Source organism: Callithrix jacchus, chromosome 7, assembly GCF_049354715.1.
Source record: "Callithrix jacchus isolate 240 chromosome 7, calJac240_pri, whole genome shotgun sequence".
Taxonomy (NCBI): domain Eukaryota; kingdom Metazoa; phylum Chordata; class Mammalia; order Primates; family Cebidae; genus Callithrix; species Callithrix jacchus.
Window position 1 is genome coordinate 111,509,035 of NC_133508.1, and position 18,320 is coordinate 111,527,354.

At 33.6% G+C, this 18,320-nt stretch overlaps 1 protein-coding gene across 2 annotated transcripts in view; it reads left to right on the forward strand.

The window, feature by feature from the left end:
- TNNI3K (TNNI3 interacting kinase) overlaps positions 1-18,320 on the forward strand; it is a 307,038-nt gene that overhangs the window by 5,521 nt on the left and 283,197 nt on the right. For both annotated transcript variants that reach the window (NM_001204802.2, XM_078329224.1), the window contains 2 exon segments: positions 6,440-6,525; positions 7,646-7,743. In NM_001204802.2, coding sequence (NP_001191731.2) covers positions 6,440-6,525; positions 7,646-7,743 — 184 coding nt within the window.

Here is an 18,320-nt window from a genome sequence, read left to right on the forward strand (position 1 = left end):
TCCACCACCCATAAAATACATATTACCCTTCCATAGTTTTGAAAAAAACTAAGGAAGTGATGGCTATCCACATATGACTTAAAATGTTTTCAATTGAATTATTTTGTTTCCATAGTTTTTTATCATAATAAATTTTAAGACTATGTTTTGCTAATTTCATTGTCAACTGAACTTTTTATCTGTTCAATCTATAACGTTTAAAACTATGAGAATATTCCAGAAATCTTATAATTTTTAAACACTATGACTTACCAACATAATCCAAAAAAAACCTATATTTTTCTCATTTTTAATCTGTTTTTGGCATCGAGTTGGTACATCTTGGTCAGTAATTACAGTGCCTCACTTTAAAATTGACTAAGTTTAATAATGTACAAAAAATGGTTGAAAAAATATTCTGTTCCATTAAAAAGTCATGATATAGAGAGAATATGGAAAAAGAAAGGTTTTCTGAATTATACCTTTTTGTACCTTTTCTCTCTGAAGATTTCCTCTAAGGCCAGTTGCATTCCACTATGCTCATCCCTCAATGAAATACCTTCTAAAAATATTTTTAGAACTATAGCCAACTATGAAATTTGGCTATTATTATATGAATAGCCCCAGAAACTTTCCAAGCTGATCTTATTTAAGAGGAGTAGATGTTTTTTTGTCAAAGTACTAAGTAGGATATTGAAGGGGAAATGTCATCTCATAATTAAGATAGAATTAAAATATTATTTGGCATTTCTGGGTAATGTATTTTGCCAATTAGCCACAAAACAAAAAAAAAAAAAAAAAAGGAGAATCATTAACAAACACCCAATCATCAAAAAAAAAAAAAAAAAAAAAAACCCAAAATTCAAAACCAAAAAGGAAACAGAAAGGAAAAAAGAATTCATAATGCCCTAAGACAGTTTACTTCTCTAATTATTTTCTTGTTTGTCCAAGTAAAACTAGTTATGAACCACCATTTTATAGGAATATCTTGTGAAATAATTGAGAAGCAACTTGACCTCAGTCTCTCTATCTTTCTCTTCTTATTGTTCTCCATCTCCATCTCTAGCTCTTTTTCTATCATTTTCTCTTCCCCTCTTCCCATTCCTCTCTTCTCTCCCATTCATACCTCCATGATTCCTTTCTACTTTCCTGTACCTCTCTTCAAGAGCAAAACAAAACAAAACAAAAAAACAGTAAAAATAATCAATACCAATGTCTTACTAGAAATAACTATTATAGCAGCTAATGTTTATAAAGGCTTTACAAGCTCTAACTGATTTACACTTCACAACAATCTTATAACAATTATTACGCTAATTTTATGATATTTAGCTATTCTTGCTGTATCTGTCACTCTAGCTCTAATTGTTTATTATATGAATGACTGAATAAATGAATATACTTCAAATTATTAGTTTGAAGATTTGATTTGGAAGACATTGAATAAATATATTTCTGGATATTTCTTGGCGATATATATTAGAAATAGATCTTACTAATTATTTATCTACTTCTATTGCTTGGAGGGATGGGTCAGGGAAGAATCTGCAATGAATAGGCAAGACATTGCAACTAGCCATTTGAAACTTAAATGATCAATTTGGGAAACTAGACTACCCATAAAATATCCTTACCTTCTTTCTACATTCTTGGCTTTCCCATAAGTTTTAACCAATGAATTAACTTTAAAATGTATCTACCTGTCTGAATACCTTGGACAGCAGTGTGTTATTTTTTGGCCAACTGTTCAAATGTTACATTTTAATAAGTTTCCACTTGTGGTCATGTCAGATATTTTCTTGAAAGGATGAGGTCATGAAAAAGAAGTTTAATTGGATCACAAAACGGCACACTTTTCTGGGTAAAAGGTAAAGGCTAGAAAAGATATTCATTATGCTACAAGAAAAAAAGTAACCTTTGAGTACAGAACTATCATTTTTAATGATTAAGGACAGCATTTACTATTAGAAATATATTCATAATAGTGGCTTTATTTTAATTAGGAACTTCATTCATGCCCCAGCATGCACTATGAACTCATTAGGATATGTTAAGTTATAGTGTGGCATGGCAGGTGATGAAAAATGAAAGGAGAAATTAAAAAATAAATTGAGCTTAGGGTATTAGAATACATAAGTGATGCTCAATTGGCAGTGAATTTGACATACACAGTTACTTTAGAAGAGGCAAAAGAAGAGAAAATGAAATTTCTCTCCTAGGAATGATTGCTTAAATATCTTGAATATTTTAATTACATGTTTCAAAACAGAGACGTTTGACTAGAAGTTAATGGGAAGTGAGAATTAGGATTCAAATATAGCCCCCAAAGTAACTCTCATTTTAAAAATGTACATTCCAGTTATTAAAGTTGAGCTAAAAATTGTACTATTAAAATCACACTTGACTGCCAAACATTACAGGAGTCTATTCTCTGTTGATTCATTTTGTTGACATTAATAGAAGTTGCATGAGTTCAAGGAGGATATAATTCAAGAAGAGAACAAAAGCAACAAGCAGCAGCTCAGTTTAAAGCAAGGAACTCTTTAGGACTCTCCAGTGAGTCACATATGGATGGTAAAGTCTAGTTTAAGATTCAGTTAGCTGAGGAATAATTGTTGAATAAAGAGTCATTAATCTTTCAATCTTATTTATGTAAACCATAAACCTTCACTAAGTGCTTTTCTTTTTAAAAAATAAAGCAATGGACACTGGCATCTTGTATTTTCTGTTTATCCATGCTCATTTGCTTTGCAAAGCTGGTCAGAGTATTAGATATCAGGACTAACACTACAGTCAATTTCAGGGTTTTATCTAGTATATATATTTCCAGGACTGATGCATTCAAAGGATCCAGGAATTAGTGAATAGTGTATATTAAGGAAACTCTGAAACAACCTGAAGCGAGCCTTAAGAACAGAGGTGGGGCGTATAGCAGGTGTTTAGTAGGTGTCGTGCCAGACTTATTGAATGGATCATCAAAGTTAGATCACAAAATCAGAAAGCAATTAAGTTTACCTTCTCAAATAAAGTGATTTTCATCTCAACTTTGACCTTCCCTCCGCCCCTTTGGAATTTTCATTCTTTGAATAGCTCCACTGTTGAAAATGTATTAGTATTAAAAGTTCGAGAGATCAAGTTTAAATAAGAGACTTTCATGTGCAGTTCTGTGTTCCATGTATAATTTGAACTTTTCAGGGCACCTTGATGAATAAAAATTATGTATACATAGAAAACAGACATCTGAAAGTAAACTCATTTCACTCATATCCAAAATCTCACATAATATCTATGGAGAAATTCAGGAAAATCTCTCCAAAAAGAAAGGGGTGGAAGTACCATGTGATAAGATATTGGAAAAAAGAATATAATCCCAACGTCTTGTACACTCTGATTGGGTCAGATTTCACAGATAAAGGTCTAAACTCTGGTAGGGTACTGTGATATAGTCCCAGGTGAGAAGTGGAGTGATTCTATTAATGAAATCCTTGCCTTTGTCTGAACAAAGACCGTTGCCCCAGGAGGGCCCTAGAGAGCCACAGGTAGCCTTTCAAAAGGAATGTAAAGCTAAAATTCTCGACCTCTTGAGGTCCTTGGTGCTCCCAGGACATTTTTCAGTAGAAATGAGATCATATCCTTGGCCTCACAGGTCAATTTCAAGCTGCCTCCTGCCTATTTAAATCTCCAGCAGCTTTAGAGAGATAGCATAGTCTTTGGTGAGTGAGCCAAAGTCTCATATCACTTGTAAAGTACTTACACTTGAAAGGTACTATAAATTCAGAACATTATCATCAAGGCACCAAGTTAAGAACATCAAAAGCTATTGGAATTTTAAAATAGAAAAAGAAAAAGTGCTATTCTCCAGGGCACTGCTAAAAAGAGAAAGGCTCTAAATCCAGGGTCATTGAAGAACCTCAGTGAAATGCTTTAATTAGAAATGACAAGCCTAGTGGTTTGTTTTCACAGCCATGGGAATATAGTATTCCCAAACTTTTTTACCTTCCCACCCTTCTTGCTTTCTGTGTTTCCCTGCAGCAAAGCACGTAGACATGCTGGCTAATATTGGGAAACACACCTCACCTTGCTTTGGAATGCCTTTTGTAGAAGTAGAATAAACTCCAGTGTTAATAAATGTTAATAATGTAAGCAGAGAGTTTAGAATTTCATGAAAGATAGTTAAGATTTAACTCACTTCTATCAGCAGTTTCTCCCAGCTCAAAGAATACTGCAATCAAAATCATTTCTGATGAAAATGCCACTGTTTTAAATGTCTACTTATAATAAAATGAGCTTTCTTATAAATGATAATGTTATTTATGGTATGGCCATAACTTCACAAAATAACATGGTTCTTAGAAATGTGTGGTCTTTGCCCCAGCCAGGCCTTTAAACCCTCAGAGCCAAATATATTATGGATGTCTTGGAAGAACGTAAACTAGGTACTTGGAACACCCTCGGAAATGCATTCACAGGTCACAGAGGTCTTCTTTGTGGTTAAGACTTCAAATAGCAGAGGTGTTCGGCAGAGCTGAACTCTGCCTTTCAAGCTAGGCAGATTGGATTTTTCTCTTAAAGCTTGTAGGAAATCAGTGTCCATAAATATAAAGGGAAAGAAAACTGTGACTGGAAACTGAGAATGTTGATGGACAATGATTCAGAAGCTCTGAACTGCTTCAGCTTTTCTTCCAGGGTCTTTCTATTATCCAGCAAATGAAACACACTATAAAAGCACAAGAAAGAAAATAAAGTATTGGGTTGGGGGAGGATAGAGAGGCCTTCCCATCACGAGAAAAACTATGTAACTTGCAGCCTAAGCAAAACAGGGAAGGACGCAGGTTCTTTTGAGCTAACCATAATGAACTTAATGTCAAATACTGAAGCTTTGGAGCTCCTATGTAGCAATAAACCCCCGAGAAAATTAGTTTTACAATATATATGTCCAATATTATATAGCAATACCTGTTATATTCTGATGTTTTCAAAGTGAAAAAAAATCATTTCATCAGCATGGTAATTCTTGAAAGCCTCGTTTTTATAGTTACACCAGGATTCAAACTCTATCCTGATTCTGCCTTTTAAGTAGTTTGTTCTTTTTTTTCCAACTTGAGTGAATTATTTAACCTCTTTAAGCTACAGTTTCTTCAATTATAAAATGAGTAAAATAATATATATGACAATATGCATGATACTGTGCTGTGGTGAGGAATAAATAAGGTTAAGTGCTTACTACAGTATCTGGCATGTGATACGTAAACAAAAAATGGTTATTGCACTGTTGGTACCATTGCCAACGTCACTGTAAATGTAACTTTCTTTTTGAAGCATAACTCTTTAGATTATTTTAGCATCATTTTTATTGAGGCTTAGAAAATGATACCTCAAAATGAAGGCTTTACAAGCAGCCTCAGAGGCAAAAGTTTCTCTCTGATCTTCTCCTACCCTCTTGTCTCTGGCTCCTCATTTTCCCCAGTGGATAGCCAGATAAACTAAAATCCCTCTCCCTTCTAGGCAGGTCATAGAAACTAGAACCTGTTTTCACCAAAGCCAGCCATAAAACCTAAAAATATTACAGTAACCACAACCTCCCCCGCAACATTTCTATGTAAAAACTGGACATAAATAATCTGACCTATCTTGTTTGTTAGGTTATAAAAGACTCCCATTCCAAAGAGAGCCCTGCCTCATACCCAGAAGGAAGGAATGCTTCACAGAGGCCAAGAAGGATAGACCTTTCTGGATTTCCATTCTCCTATTAGCATTAGATCATACTCTTCTTTTCCAATCATATTTTTACATGGCTGTCCATACTTTGTTTTACCTAAGCATAAAAATGAGTGGTCCCTGTATCTTTGGGTCTTCATTCTGAAGGCTCTTATGTCTTGTGTCTCTTGTGCCTTGTAAACCTATAATCAAATTTATTTTATGACTTTTCTTCTATTAATACACATTTTGTCAGTTGATTTCAGTGAACCTTTAGAGAGACAAAGGGGAAGGTCTTTCTTGGCCCCTATAATTTCAAGCCATATCTGACTTTTCTTGACCTTTTGTATTTGACAACCTGTACAATTTTCTGATTTTTATAATCAATTTTATATATATATTATATAAGTATTCTGTACTCACAGTGACTCTCAAGTTCCTATATTATGTCTGATCTGTTTACTTATCTTTAAAAAGTACCAGTAAATTTGCTATTGTGACATCTAGCAGCTGACAGTGATTCCAGAGCAACTATTGGAATCGTAGTGTTACATCCGGTGGTATCACTGCAACGTAAAACTACAGAATTTCCTTTCAATTTTACTTCTTCATATAGAGGGCTCAAGACTTTCTGTAAGTGCAAAATAGTCTTAGATAAAATACATTTCTGATTGATAGTAATAGGATTTGCATTTATAATTTTCAAATGAAAGACAATATGCTAAAAGATGAATTTTGTGATCATTTGTAAAATATTTTTCAGCTCTGATGAAGCCTTCAGTAAAGTCAATTTAAAATACCGCACTGAAAATGGGCTGTCTCTACTTCATTTATGTTGCATTTGTGGAGGTGAGTACTTGAAACTTAGTACTTCTCAAACTGGTTATATGTGCATATGTTCAGTGACTTGAGCTGCTTAACAGTCTCCAAGAGAATTCTATTCATACTCAGTTTCCTCTTCTGCTTTGCCTTTTTCAACCTTGATAATCTCAGATTAGGCAGTAACTACCAGGGAGAATATTCCACTTGATTCTGCTTTAAATTTAAGCTTCATTGTGTTTCTACCGGAAACCAAGTCACTCAGTTTGCTTGGAAATCCAAAAGCACTTTTCAATATTAGGCATGCCAGTCAGGGATTAACTTAAATTCAGAAGCACTTAAAGCATTCCCCAAAATATCACCAAGCAGTTGCTTTACAATATGCAACAAGAGTATGTGGAAAAGTGACAAATGCCAAAGATAAAATCTAAAAGTAAAGATTGATCGACGTGAGCATTAAGAGTTTAATTTTGCTTACACTTTCTTTTGTTTATTAATGTATTTCAAGCACTTTGAATGGTGCCTGGCATATGGTAGCTACTCAGTAAAGTTATTGAATTATTTAATGAACCGTTAATATTTATTTTGTAAATCCAAACTAAATTCATTGAACTTAACTTCTTAAAATGGAACAGAAATGTGTACGTGTCAGCTCTAACCATATCCCTTAACCATTTCTCCGGAACAAAGCAAACAGACTCTGCTTAACAGATAGTTCTCTCAACTTTAAACGTGCCTCCCCAGCCTTGGTTATACCCTTTATATATCTTCTACCTAAATAAGCCCTAGTGTTAATAATGTTCAGAGAAATCCTCTACAACTAGATTTTTTTAAATTTAAGCTTATTCACTAATAGTTTATTACGGTGAATTATGTGTTTATGTTTCAAAACCATCTGATGATGAGGGTACTAAATAAAAATCTAAGACACAGAGCCAAAATACACAGCATTAGTATAAGGTTTTATAAATGGAAAAGGAATGTCACCTAGTAAGTAAGGTTGTCAATTAATAGAAAACTTTGCAAATGACCTGCAGAACATCAGCTTGACATTTTTATACAGCTATATAAAATTTATCATTAAGTCAAGGAGTCTTAAACTCACCCCATCCCCACAACGATTTAGCCTTTTTTCATTTTTATCTTTAAGGCAACAAATCACATATTCGAACCCTTATGTTGAAAGGGCTCCGCCCATCTCGACTGACAAGAAATGGATTCACAGCCTTGCATTTAGCAGTTTATAAGGTATGACATTTTAATTACCGTAAACACTGCATTAGAACTAAGGATAGTGTATGTCTTTAGGCTTTTTTTTTTTTCAAATTAGTAGTCACTGAAAATTTTCAGTGACCAGAGGCATTACATTACTGAAGGACCTCTTTCTCTTTGTTGAGAAGGTATCTTCTGTATACCAGACACATGCTCTTTTTAATGCTTTCTGTATTTAACTCATTTAATTCTCACAAGATCCTCATAAGTGAATATGATTATTGTCCCCAAGGTTGCATGGTTAGCCAGGGGTTATCAAGGATTTAAGACAAGGCAGTCTATTTCTGTTGGCAGAGCTCCTCATCAAAACACCAGGCTGCCTCTGTGCAGAGAGAGATGAGATTGTGTTTGAAGACAAAAGAAGCACATTGAAGCTGTATTTCTTTACTGCAAGTTTTTCTTAAAAAAACTTTTTTGCTTCAGCTTTTTGTTTTCTTATATTAGCCCCTGCTTCCAACCTAATCTTAGCACCTGATAGAATAATAAATATAATAGTGGATTGGGCAAACTGGGATACTTAGTGTTGTAAATGAACTTTGAGATTTTATTAATATAAATGTTTAAAACATACAAATTATATAGTATGCATTGATCATTTCATAATTATAATAAGTTTCTACTTACTCTGTCTTTATTAGGAGCTAAATATAGTAAGTTTAATATATTTAATCATTAAAATAACTGCATACTAGGATTTATTTTACAGAAAATGCAATCGAAGACTAAAGTTTGATACCTGGTCAATATTAGAATAGTGATTAAAATCAAGTATAGCTGGCTCATTACTCCTGGAATCTCATTTGTATATTGCATTATTTTGTTTTTTCTCATTTTCATGTGAATCTGTATCAGAATTTTATTTTAATTTTGTGTGTGCAGGTGTGGAAGAAGGGACAACGTTTTGCTTGTATTAGGAACCCCTGCACCATATATCACTCTCCCAACTGCTAGAGAGTTTGTCATTGGGAGGGAAGAGGACCATGTTTTCCCATGAATCAGCTTCACAAATTCCTGTAATTCATAGTACAAATATTCTAAAGTTCCATCTCTTTTCATGCCCAGTGAATGCCTAGTCAATTTTTCTAATTCCTTCTGGGAGAAAGCCTTAGTTGAGTTCTAAATTGTCTTTAATACCTGTTAATTACTCAGCTAAACTACAACGGAGTCTGAGTTTCCAGTGTAGAAAACAGCATCTGATGTTGACTTTTCTGCTGAAAGGCAGGAGGTGAAAGTAGAAGAGCTCCAAGGAACAGGAAGGTGGTGATGGATAGCCATGGCACTGTATGAAACCATGAATTCGGAAGCTCACCATCTGGGAGATTTTTTTCTGTATTAGTTCATTTTGCTAAGATTTAGCATGACACTGGCACACGAATGGCTTCTGAATGATTTATTGCTATGATATTTAGAAAATATATTTCTTCAACCTCTATTTATAATAACTAAATTTTCATTTTTAGAGTTTTCTTTGCTCTATTTTTACGTTTTCTTCTATTTTAGAGATGGGTACATAAACTAACTTTTTCATAACAAGTTTAAATGAATTTAGATTCTTAGGAAACAAATCAGACAAAAATTATTAAAAGGCCATAATAAAATGAATGGTTATTTTGCTAATTTCTTAACAAAGGTTTAAAAAAATTGAAGTTACTATTTTATTTTAAACACAAAATCAATATAAAGTAGTCGTTCATACTACCAGGCATTAAACCTGGTAACCATTAAACACATTAAAGCTACTTCTAATTATCCTTTAACAGAACTACTCCAGTAATTATATAATTCATTTTAGGCTCCAGTTCCCTCCCCCCATATAGTATTAATAACTTTTTAATTTTCATATTATTTTAAACTTAGAAAAACAATTGCAAGAATAGTACAAGAAACTCCTGTATACACCTTATCCAGGTACATTGTTTACCTTTTATCCCATTTCCCTTATTCTGATTTTTAAGAACCACTTGACAGTAAATTGTATACAACACGTCCTATTGCTGCTTCAGTCATTTCCTAAGAACAAGAAAATTCACTTACATAACTCCAATGTGATAATTAAAAAACACTGAGATATTAACATTGATATATTATAATCTATAGTTGAAATTCAAGTTTTATTGATTGTCCTAATTGTGTCATTTATGGATTTGTTTTTCTTGTGTAGGATAGGATTCACACATTTTCCGTTTTCTTATTTCTGTAGTCTCCATTACTTTGAAATAATTTCTCAGCCTATCCTTATATTTTTTTAATGTTTATATTTTTCATGTATACCAGTTATTTATACATATTTCTTTGAATTTTTTGGTATTGCAATTGAATTTTATTTTGGTCATAACACTCACAAAATGAATAATGTAACACTCCCATCCTTTTATTCGCCATATCAAATAGCTCTTTCAATTATATACCCTGGCATCAGGGCCTCACTCATTGTTAGAGAAAAGGGGTCCTGATGCAGGGACTAAGGGAGGGTTCTTGGATCTTGCCCAAGAAAGAATTCAGGGTGAGTTTGCAGGAAAGTAAAACAAGTTTATTAAGAACGTAAAGTGGTGAAAGGACAGCTACTCCATAGACAGAGTAGGATGTCCCTCAAAGTAAGAGGAGGAGCACATCCACCCTCAGTACAATGCTTGTATATAAGGGGAGATGTGTTCTGCTACAAGCGTTTGTGATAAAGTGTTAATTTTCTTAATTACTATATTTTGCAAGAATCAATATTATTATCTTTAAAGCAAAATTAGGAACGCCTTTGTTCTACAGATATCAGGATATCTGGACACTCCCAAGTCTGGGTCTGTTCAGTAAACATTATTAATTTGTTTTCTTAACCATAAACAATCTAGAGATTAAGAATGCCTCACTTTCTGAGAATGCAACCCAGTAAGTCTCAGCCTCATTTTCCTATTTTCCTAGCTCTCACTCAAAATGGAGTCGCTCTGGTTCGAATGTCTCTGACATCATGACTTGGTATTTTCTAATCAGTAGAGTAATCTCTGATTTCATTAATAAAAGAGCAGCAGATATTTAGCTGCTGCCAAATCATGTGAATGATTAATCCTCATACTTTTTTGTTTTAGTTTTTTTGGGTTCTTCATAGGGTTTGATTTTATTGAAGTATAATATACACCAAATGCAATTATCAATTTTGAGTCTACAATTGTTAACTTTTGAAAATGTATGTAATCATGTAACCATCATCACAATCATGTTATAGGACACTTCTATGATACCAAAAAAAAAATTCCTCATGCCATTTTGCAGTCAGTCTCCTTCCCACTTGGTCTCTGAAAGGAATGTGTTTTCTATCACTGTAGTTTTTTCTTTTCTAGAATTTTAAATAAATTTATCACAACTAGTATGTTTTCTTTTCTTGTAGGGTTTCTTCCACTTATCATAATGCTATTGGGATTCACCCATGTTGTATATTCAGTAATTAATGCTTTCATTGTGGGCTTGTATTCCTTTATATGGATATACCACAATTTGTTTACCATTCATCTGCTAATGGACTTTTTTTCCAGATTTTTACCATTATAAACAAAGCTGTTTTGAACAGTCACATACAAGTATTTCTTTGAATATATATTTTTATTTCTCCTGGGAAATACCTAAAAGTGGAATTGCTGCATCACATAGTAAGTACATGCTTACTTTTATGAGAAACTACCAACTGTTTACCAAACTAGTGAGTCCTCCCTATGTTCCCAACATCAAGGTGTGAGAGTTATATTTTTTTCACATCCTTTCCAGCACTTGGTGTGATCAGTCGTTTTTGTTGTTGTTAGCATTTCTATTGGATGAATAGAAATGAATTTTAGTATTTCATTATAATTTTTTTTCTTTTTTATTGCATTTTAGGTTTTGGGGTACATGTGCAGAACGTGCAAAATAGTTGCATAGGTACACACATGGCAGTGTGTTTTGCTGCCTTCCTGCCCCTCATCCACATTTGGCATTTTAACTTGCATTTGCCTGATGACTAAAGAGGTTGAATAGGTTTTTTTTTTTTTTTTTTTTTTTTTTTGAGACAGAGTCTTGCTCTATTGCCAGGTGCCAGGCTGGAGTTCAGTGGTGCAATCTAGGCTCACTGCAACCTCCGCCTCCCGGGTTCAAACAATTCTCCTGTCTCAGTCTCCCGAGTAGCTGGGACTACAGGCGTGCGCCACCACGCCCAGCTAATGTTTGTATTTTTTTTTTTAATTGGATTTTAGGTTTTGGGGTACGTGAGCAGAGCATGCAAGACAGTTGCGTAGGTACACACATGGCAGTGTGCTTTGCTTTCCTTTTCCCCTTCACCCACGTCTGGCATTTCTCCCCAGGCTATCCCTCCCCACCTCCCCCTCCCACTGGCCCTCCCCTTTTCCCCCCAATAGACCCCAGTGTTTAGTACTCCCCTTTCTGTGTCCATATGTTCTCATTTTTCATCACCCGCCTATGAGTGAGAATATGCGGTGTTTCAATTTCTGTTCTTGTGTCAGTTTGCTGAGGATGATGTTCTCCAGATTCATCCATGCCCACAGATAATAGACTGGATTGGAAAAATGTGGCACATATACACCATGGAATATTATGCAGCAATCAGAAATGATGAGTTTGTGTCGTTTGTTTGTATTTTTATTACAGATGGGGTTTCACCATGTTGGCCAGGATGGTCTCGATCTCTTGACCTAGTGATCCATCCGCCTCAGCCTCCCAAAGTGCTGTGATTACAGGCGTGAGCCACTGCGCCCAGCCCGAATAGTTTTTTTTTAAAGAAAGAAAAAAAAGAAAGAAAGAGAGAAAGAAAAAAAAAAAAGAATGAAAGAGAGAAAGAGGAAGAGAGAGGGAGAGAGAACGGGCGTCTTGCTTTATTGCCCAGGCTAGAATGCAGTCTAAAAATGGGTATTGAAAACCTCTTTTATGCCAATAATTGTGCTTAACAATGGAGACAGGAAGGAATAAGGGAGGAAAATAACAAACAAGCAGCCAACCAACATTTCATTTAAACCTGTGAAATGCTAGCAATTGCTGAGGAGTGATTTACTTCCAATTATGTAGTCACTTTTACAGTAGGTGTGATGTGATACTGATAAGAATGTATGTTTTGTGTATTTGGGGTGGAGAGTTCTATAAATGTTTATTAAGTTTACTTGTTCTGGGTCTGAGTTCAAGTCCTGGATATCCTTGTTAATTTTCTGTCTTGTTGATCTGTCTAATATTGACAATGTGATGTTAAAGTCTCCCACTATTAATGGGAGTCTAAGTCTCTTTATAAGTCATTAAGAACTTGTCTTATGTATCTGGGTGCTCCTGTATTGGGTGCGTATATATTTAGGATCATTAGCTCTTCTTGTTGCATTGATCCTTTTACCATTATATAATGTCCTTCTTTGCCTCTTTTGATCTTTGTTGCTTTAAAGTCTACTTTATCAGAGATGAGAATTGCAACTCCTGCTTTTTATTTATTTATTTATTTATTTATTTTTGCTCTTCATTTGGTTGGTAAATCTTCCTCCATCCCTTTGTTTTGAGTCTTTGTGTATCCTTGCATGTGACCAGACCCGAATAGGTTTTTATGTGCTTATTAGGCATCTTTTATTTTTAATGTAGTGTCAAATCTTTTTCCCATTTGTAATTTTGTTTTTAATTTTCTTGAATTGTAAGGGAACTTTATTCTATTACAATTCTTTTCTTGAATCTAGTTTTGCAGAAATTTCTCTCACTCTATGACTTGCCTTTTCATTTTCATAATAGTGACATTTGAAGAGTAAAAGGTTTTTGCATTATTTTTTACCTTATGATTGTAGTGATTACAATACAGTTTTAGATTCTCAACATGTCATAGTCCACTGCCTGTGAATGTTGATCTACTTCACTTAAAATATAAAAACCTTCCAATAGTATAGTTCCATTTTATCTTCATTCTTTACGACATTGTTGGCATATACATTGCATCTATACAGGATATAAACCTAAATATAATATTATAATTTTTATGCTAAACATTCATATCTTTTAAATAAATTAACAGGAGAGAAAATATGCTTTTTAGAAGTTTGATTATAATAATCCTACATATAGTTTTCCCTATATAATGCTCTTTAAGATTCATTGAGCTTTTTATACCTGTAAGTTTAAGTTTTCATCAAATTCAGAAATTTTAACCATTAGTTTTTTCAAATACATATGGTAGATTGTTTGATAATCTTCCATATATCACCAAGTCTGTTTATTTTCTTTTGTCTTCTTTCTTTCTGTTCTCTAAATTAGATTATTTCTACTTATTTCAATTCAAGTTCACAGACCGCTTCTCTGCCATCTCCCATCTGTTAATAATCTACCAGCTAATTATTCATTTCAGATATTTACTTTTTGCTTCTAGAATTTTTGTTTATTAAGATTAAGATATAATTCCAATTTCTCTGCTATGATGACACATCTGTTATTTCATTTTTCCGTATTTTCCTTTATTTTTTGAACCATTTAGAGTGACTAAATGCCCAATCTGCTGTTTTCAACATCTAGATTAGCGCACTATTTGTTACTATTTTATCTTGACTACAGAGCACATTTATTTATTCATATATCAATTAAATTTTTATTGAAAGCTAGAATTTATGTATAATATTTTATAGGAAATCTTTATCATGTCATCTTCCTTTAAAGAATGTTGAGTTTTTTTTAATGTTTGTTTTGTTTCATTTTTGGCAGGCAGTTACATTTCTGGTGGATACATTTGATCGAGTCAATCTTGATTTGACTTTTTTTTTAAGGCTGAATCTATTTCGTTTGAACTTAGCCTCTTGAAATACTTCTTATTCTAGCATGTGGTTCTCACTTCTGGACATGGTCCTTATTCCTAAAGCATGGTTTTTTTTGGTATGTCACTTGAATTCCCAAGCCTTACCGAGAGACTCAGTAAAGTCTCTTAATTCCTGCTGACTGGAATTCCAAAATCCCCCAGTACTGCATGACCTCCAGTATCACCACCATTCACCTTTCAGCCATAAATCAGGTGATCTTTTCTAGATCAGCTCAATAACTCATGATGGATCTCCATGGAGATTTCTGCGGTGTCTCCTCTATGCAGCTTCTTCTCAGTTACCCTGGTCCACAAATTACAGCCACTTTGTAATATCAGAACTCTGATCTACACTCTTAACTCAGTGAGACTTCCATATTATGCTTTGTGGCAGAAAAGTATTTTAGGCAGAAAACCAGACCAATCATGGGATATTGTGTGACTTGCTTTATCTTTCCCTTTTCCGGAAGGACACAGATCTTTGCTCATGCTCTGCAGTGCTTGGGAACAGTTACATCATATATTTTGTTCCATTTTGTAGATTTTATTTGCCAGTAGAGAAAGTCTATATGGATTAAAATGCCATGACCATATCTATTTTTTACATTGCTTCCAAAATGATATGAAGGAAACAAAAATCTGTGATATCAGTGCTCACTTTAAAACTTTCTATTGTCATCCATTGCCTATATAATGAAATTCAAACTTCTAAATAAGAGACTCAAGATTTCTTAATTCATAACTTTCCTGGAATCACTTTCCAGACTCTTTTCCTGTAGTCCCTTCCCATTCAACCCTAATGTTTTTCAATTTAATGTGCATGAGAATCATATAGTAACTATGTGCTTGAAATGAGTATTTCTCTTTCTACTTTACTTGCATTTAATTTAGTACATCTAAGGTATTCTAGGAATCTAAATTTTTAACAAACAACCTAGGAATTTTGATAAAAGCAATCTAAGTCTACATATTGAGGATTACTGTTCAAGCTTGGCAACTCAAATTGTGGTCATATGATCAGTGACATCTACCTCAACTAAAAGATTTCAGAAATACTGCTCTTATTTCCTATCCAGTCGTATTCAACCAGGACTATTCATGGGTTTCTAGAGAAACTTAACCAATAGAATCAATGGATCTATCTGTCTATCTATCTATCTAGAGACATATTTATTATAGGAAATAGCTCGCATGATTATGGAGCCCAGACATCCCATAATCTTTCATCTATAAGCTGGAGAATCAGGAAAACTAATAGTATGATTTGGTCTGTGTCCAAAGATTTGAGAACCAGGGGAACCTATGGTGTAAATCCTAGTCTGAGTCAAAAGGCCCAAGAACGAGGATCAGTGATGTCTGATGGCAGAATATGGATGTCTCAGGTCAAATAAAAACAAATTCACCTTCCCTCTACCTTTTAGTTCTATTCAGACCTTCCATAGATTAGATGATGCCCACCCATATTAGTGAGAATGATCATCTTTACTCAGTCTACTAGTGAAAATGCTAGAGGGGAATGATGGCTCATGCCTATAATCCCAGCACTTTGGGAAGCTGAGGCAGGTGGATCACTTGAGCTCAGGAGTTTGAGTTGAACATGGTGAAACCCCAACTCTACTAAAAATTAGCTGGGCGTGGTGGTGCCTGCCTATAGCCCCTGCTACTCAGGAGGCTGAGGTGGGAGATCATGTCACTGCACTCAGCCTGGGAAATAGAGTGAGACCCTGTCTCAAACAAACAAACTACAGCTAATGCCTTCTGGAAGGCATCAGCTAGTATATCACAGACACACCCGGAGATAATGTTTTACTAGCTATCTAGGCATCCCTTAGCCCAGTCAAGCTGACACCTAAAATTAACCATCATTACCAGAATGTACATTAAAAAAAAAATCCCAGCTGATGTATTTGCAGACTAGTTTGAAGATCTCCATTTTAGATAACTCCATTCTTTAGGCCAAGCAATTCCACACATCTTTATTTTTGTTCTTATAATTTTTTCTGCTTAAATTTTTTTTATTTCTCTTCCTGATGCAAAATTATTACTTATTTAAAACCAAGATAAACTGAATTTCTTGAACTCGCCGAAAAATATTATTATACACACTTTTGGGTTTCAATTACGAGTTTACATTACCTTTTATTATAGCACTTATAATTATTTGTTTATTTGCATATTTCGAATGTTGTTCTGTGAACTTTGGACCTCGGGACTAAGTCTTTTTCTTTGATTCCTCAGTATATGGGGCCTGTAAAGGATCCTTGAGAAATACTTCTTTGGAAATTAATGAGTATCCAAACATTAGGAGAAATAATACTTGACATTTTTAATACTATGTAACTTGAGAAAGACTGTCAGCTTAGAAGCTGGACTACTTCTGTTCATATCTCAGTTATGAGACTTGCTATCTATGTATATTTAGGCAAATTGAGTTTTCTTTCTGCCCCCCAATTTTCTTACCTCTAAAATGAAGCAGATGGAATTAGAGTTTTAAGGAAACAAATCATATGTAGTACTTAGCGAAATAATTAGCATATAGTAAATAATACAAATTAACCATTGTTATTATTAAACTTTAACAAACATTTATTAGAAACTAACATGTTATTTATTTTGCATAGAAAAACAAACCAAAATGGACTAGACTTTCTGCATTATTACATTCTAAAGAGATGAGAAAAAGTAATCCTAACATTATCAAAGTGGAGTTTGGATCAATGGACTCCAAACAACTTTTATCATGTACTCTATAAAATTAGTACCCTGAAATGCACACATGTGTTTATAAATTATATACATTAACAAATAAATATCTTTAATAGCTTAAGGCAAAATCTACTTTTGGAAGACAGTATTAAAGTTTATAGCTATACATTTATATTTCAAATAACCTTTTTGATAATATAAAATATTTTGACAAGTTTATTACAAATATAATTAGATTAGAAAGTTGACTTATATGAAGCTCAGATTGGTAGAAAAAGTACCAGCTTTTTCTTTGCTTAACTTAGTAATATATATGATGTGTATTTTCTTCACAGGACTCTTTTAAAGATACCTGCCAAATTTAAAATTGTCTATTCAGTTAAAATTTAAAAATCCACTTACTTTGGCTCACATAAGCTATAGCACATCCTCAATAACTAAAAGCTAAAGAAAAAAAAATAACAATGAGAGGGAGCTCTCCGTCCTTTCCCATGTAGAATATCAAGTATTTATATGTTGTACTTTGGGTACTATATGTGACACATGACTAATATATGAAATGAGGCCACCAGGGTAAATTTACATGTTAGACATTAATAAAACTTTATCTTGATATATAAATGTATATAAGTAGAGTTTCTAATTTTTTTACCCTAATGAATTTTATTACAAAATTATTGTCATATTTATATCCCACTATAAAGCATACTTCTTTAGGTAGTATCTAATTTATATTCCTAAAATGAAACACAAGACTTTGGGGGAAAAACTGGGACCTCTGATATAGTTTAGAAGATCTTGGTTGAGAAAGCTAATGAACAAAATCCTATTAGACCACCTAATTTAGCCTTACATTTAACTCTTATTCAATACACAGACAAGCCACTTAATGAAATTTCTTTAGAGAGAAAGAAGTAGCATTTTGATTCAGTAACTTCTTTTTAAAACATTTCATATGATAAAGGCAGATATTGAATGGTAATGGTTATTTATCTCATCCTATATATTTCTTGCAAGATCTAATTCCAATCATTTAGAAACAGAAGTGATTCTATATATGTATTAA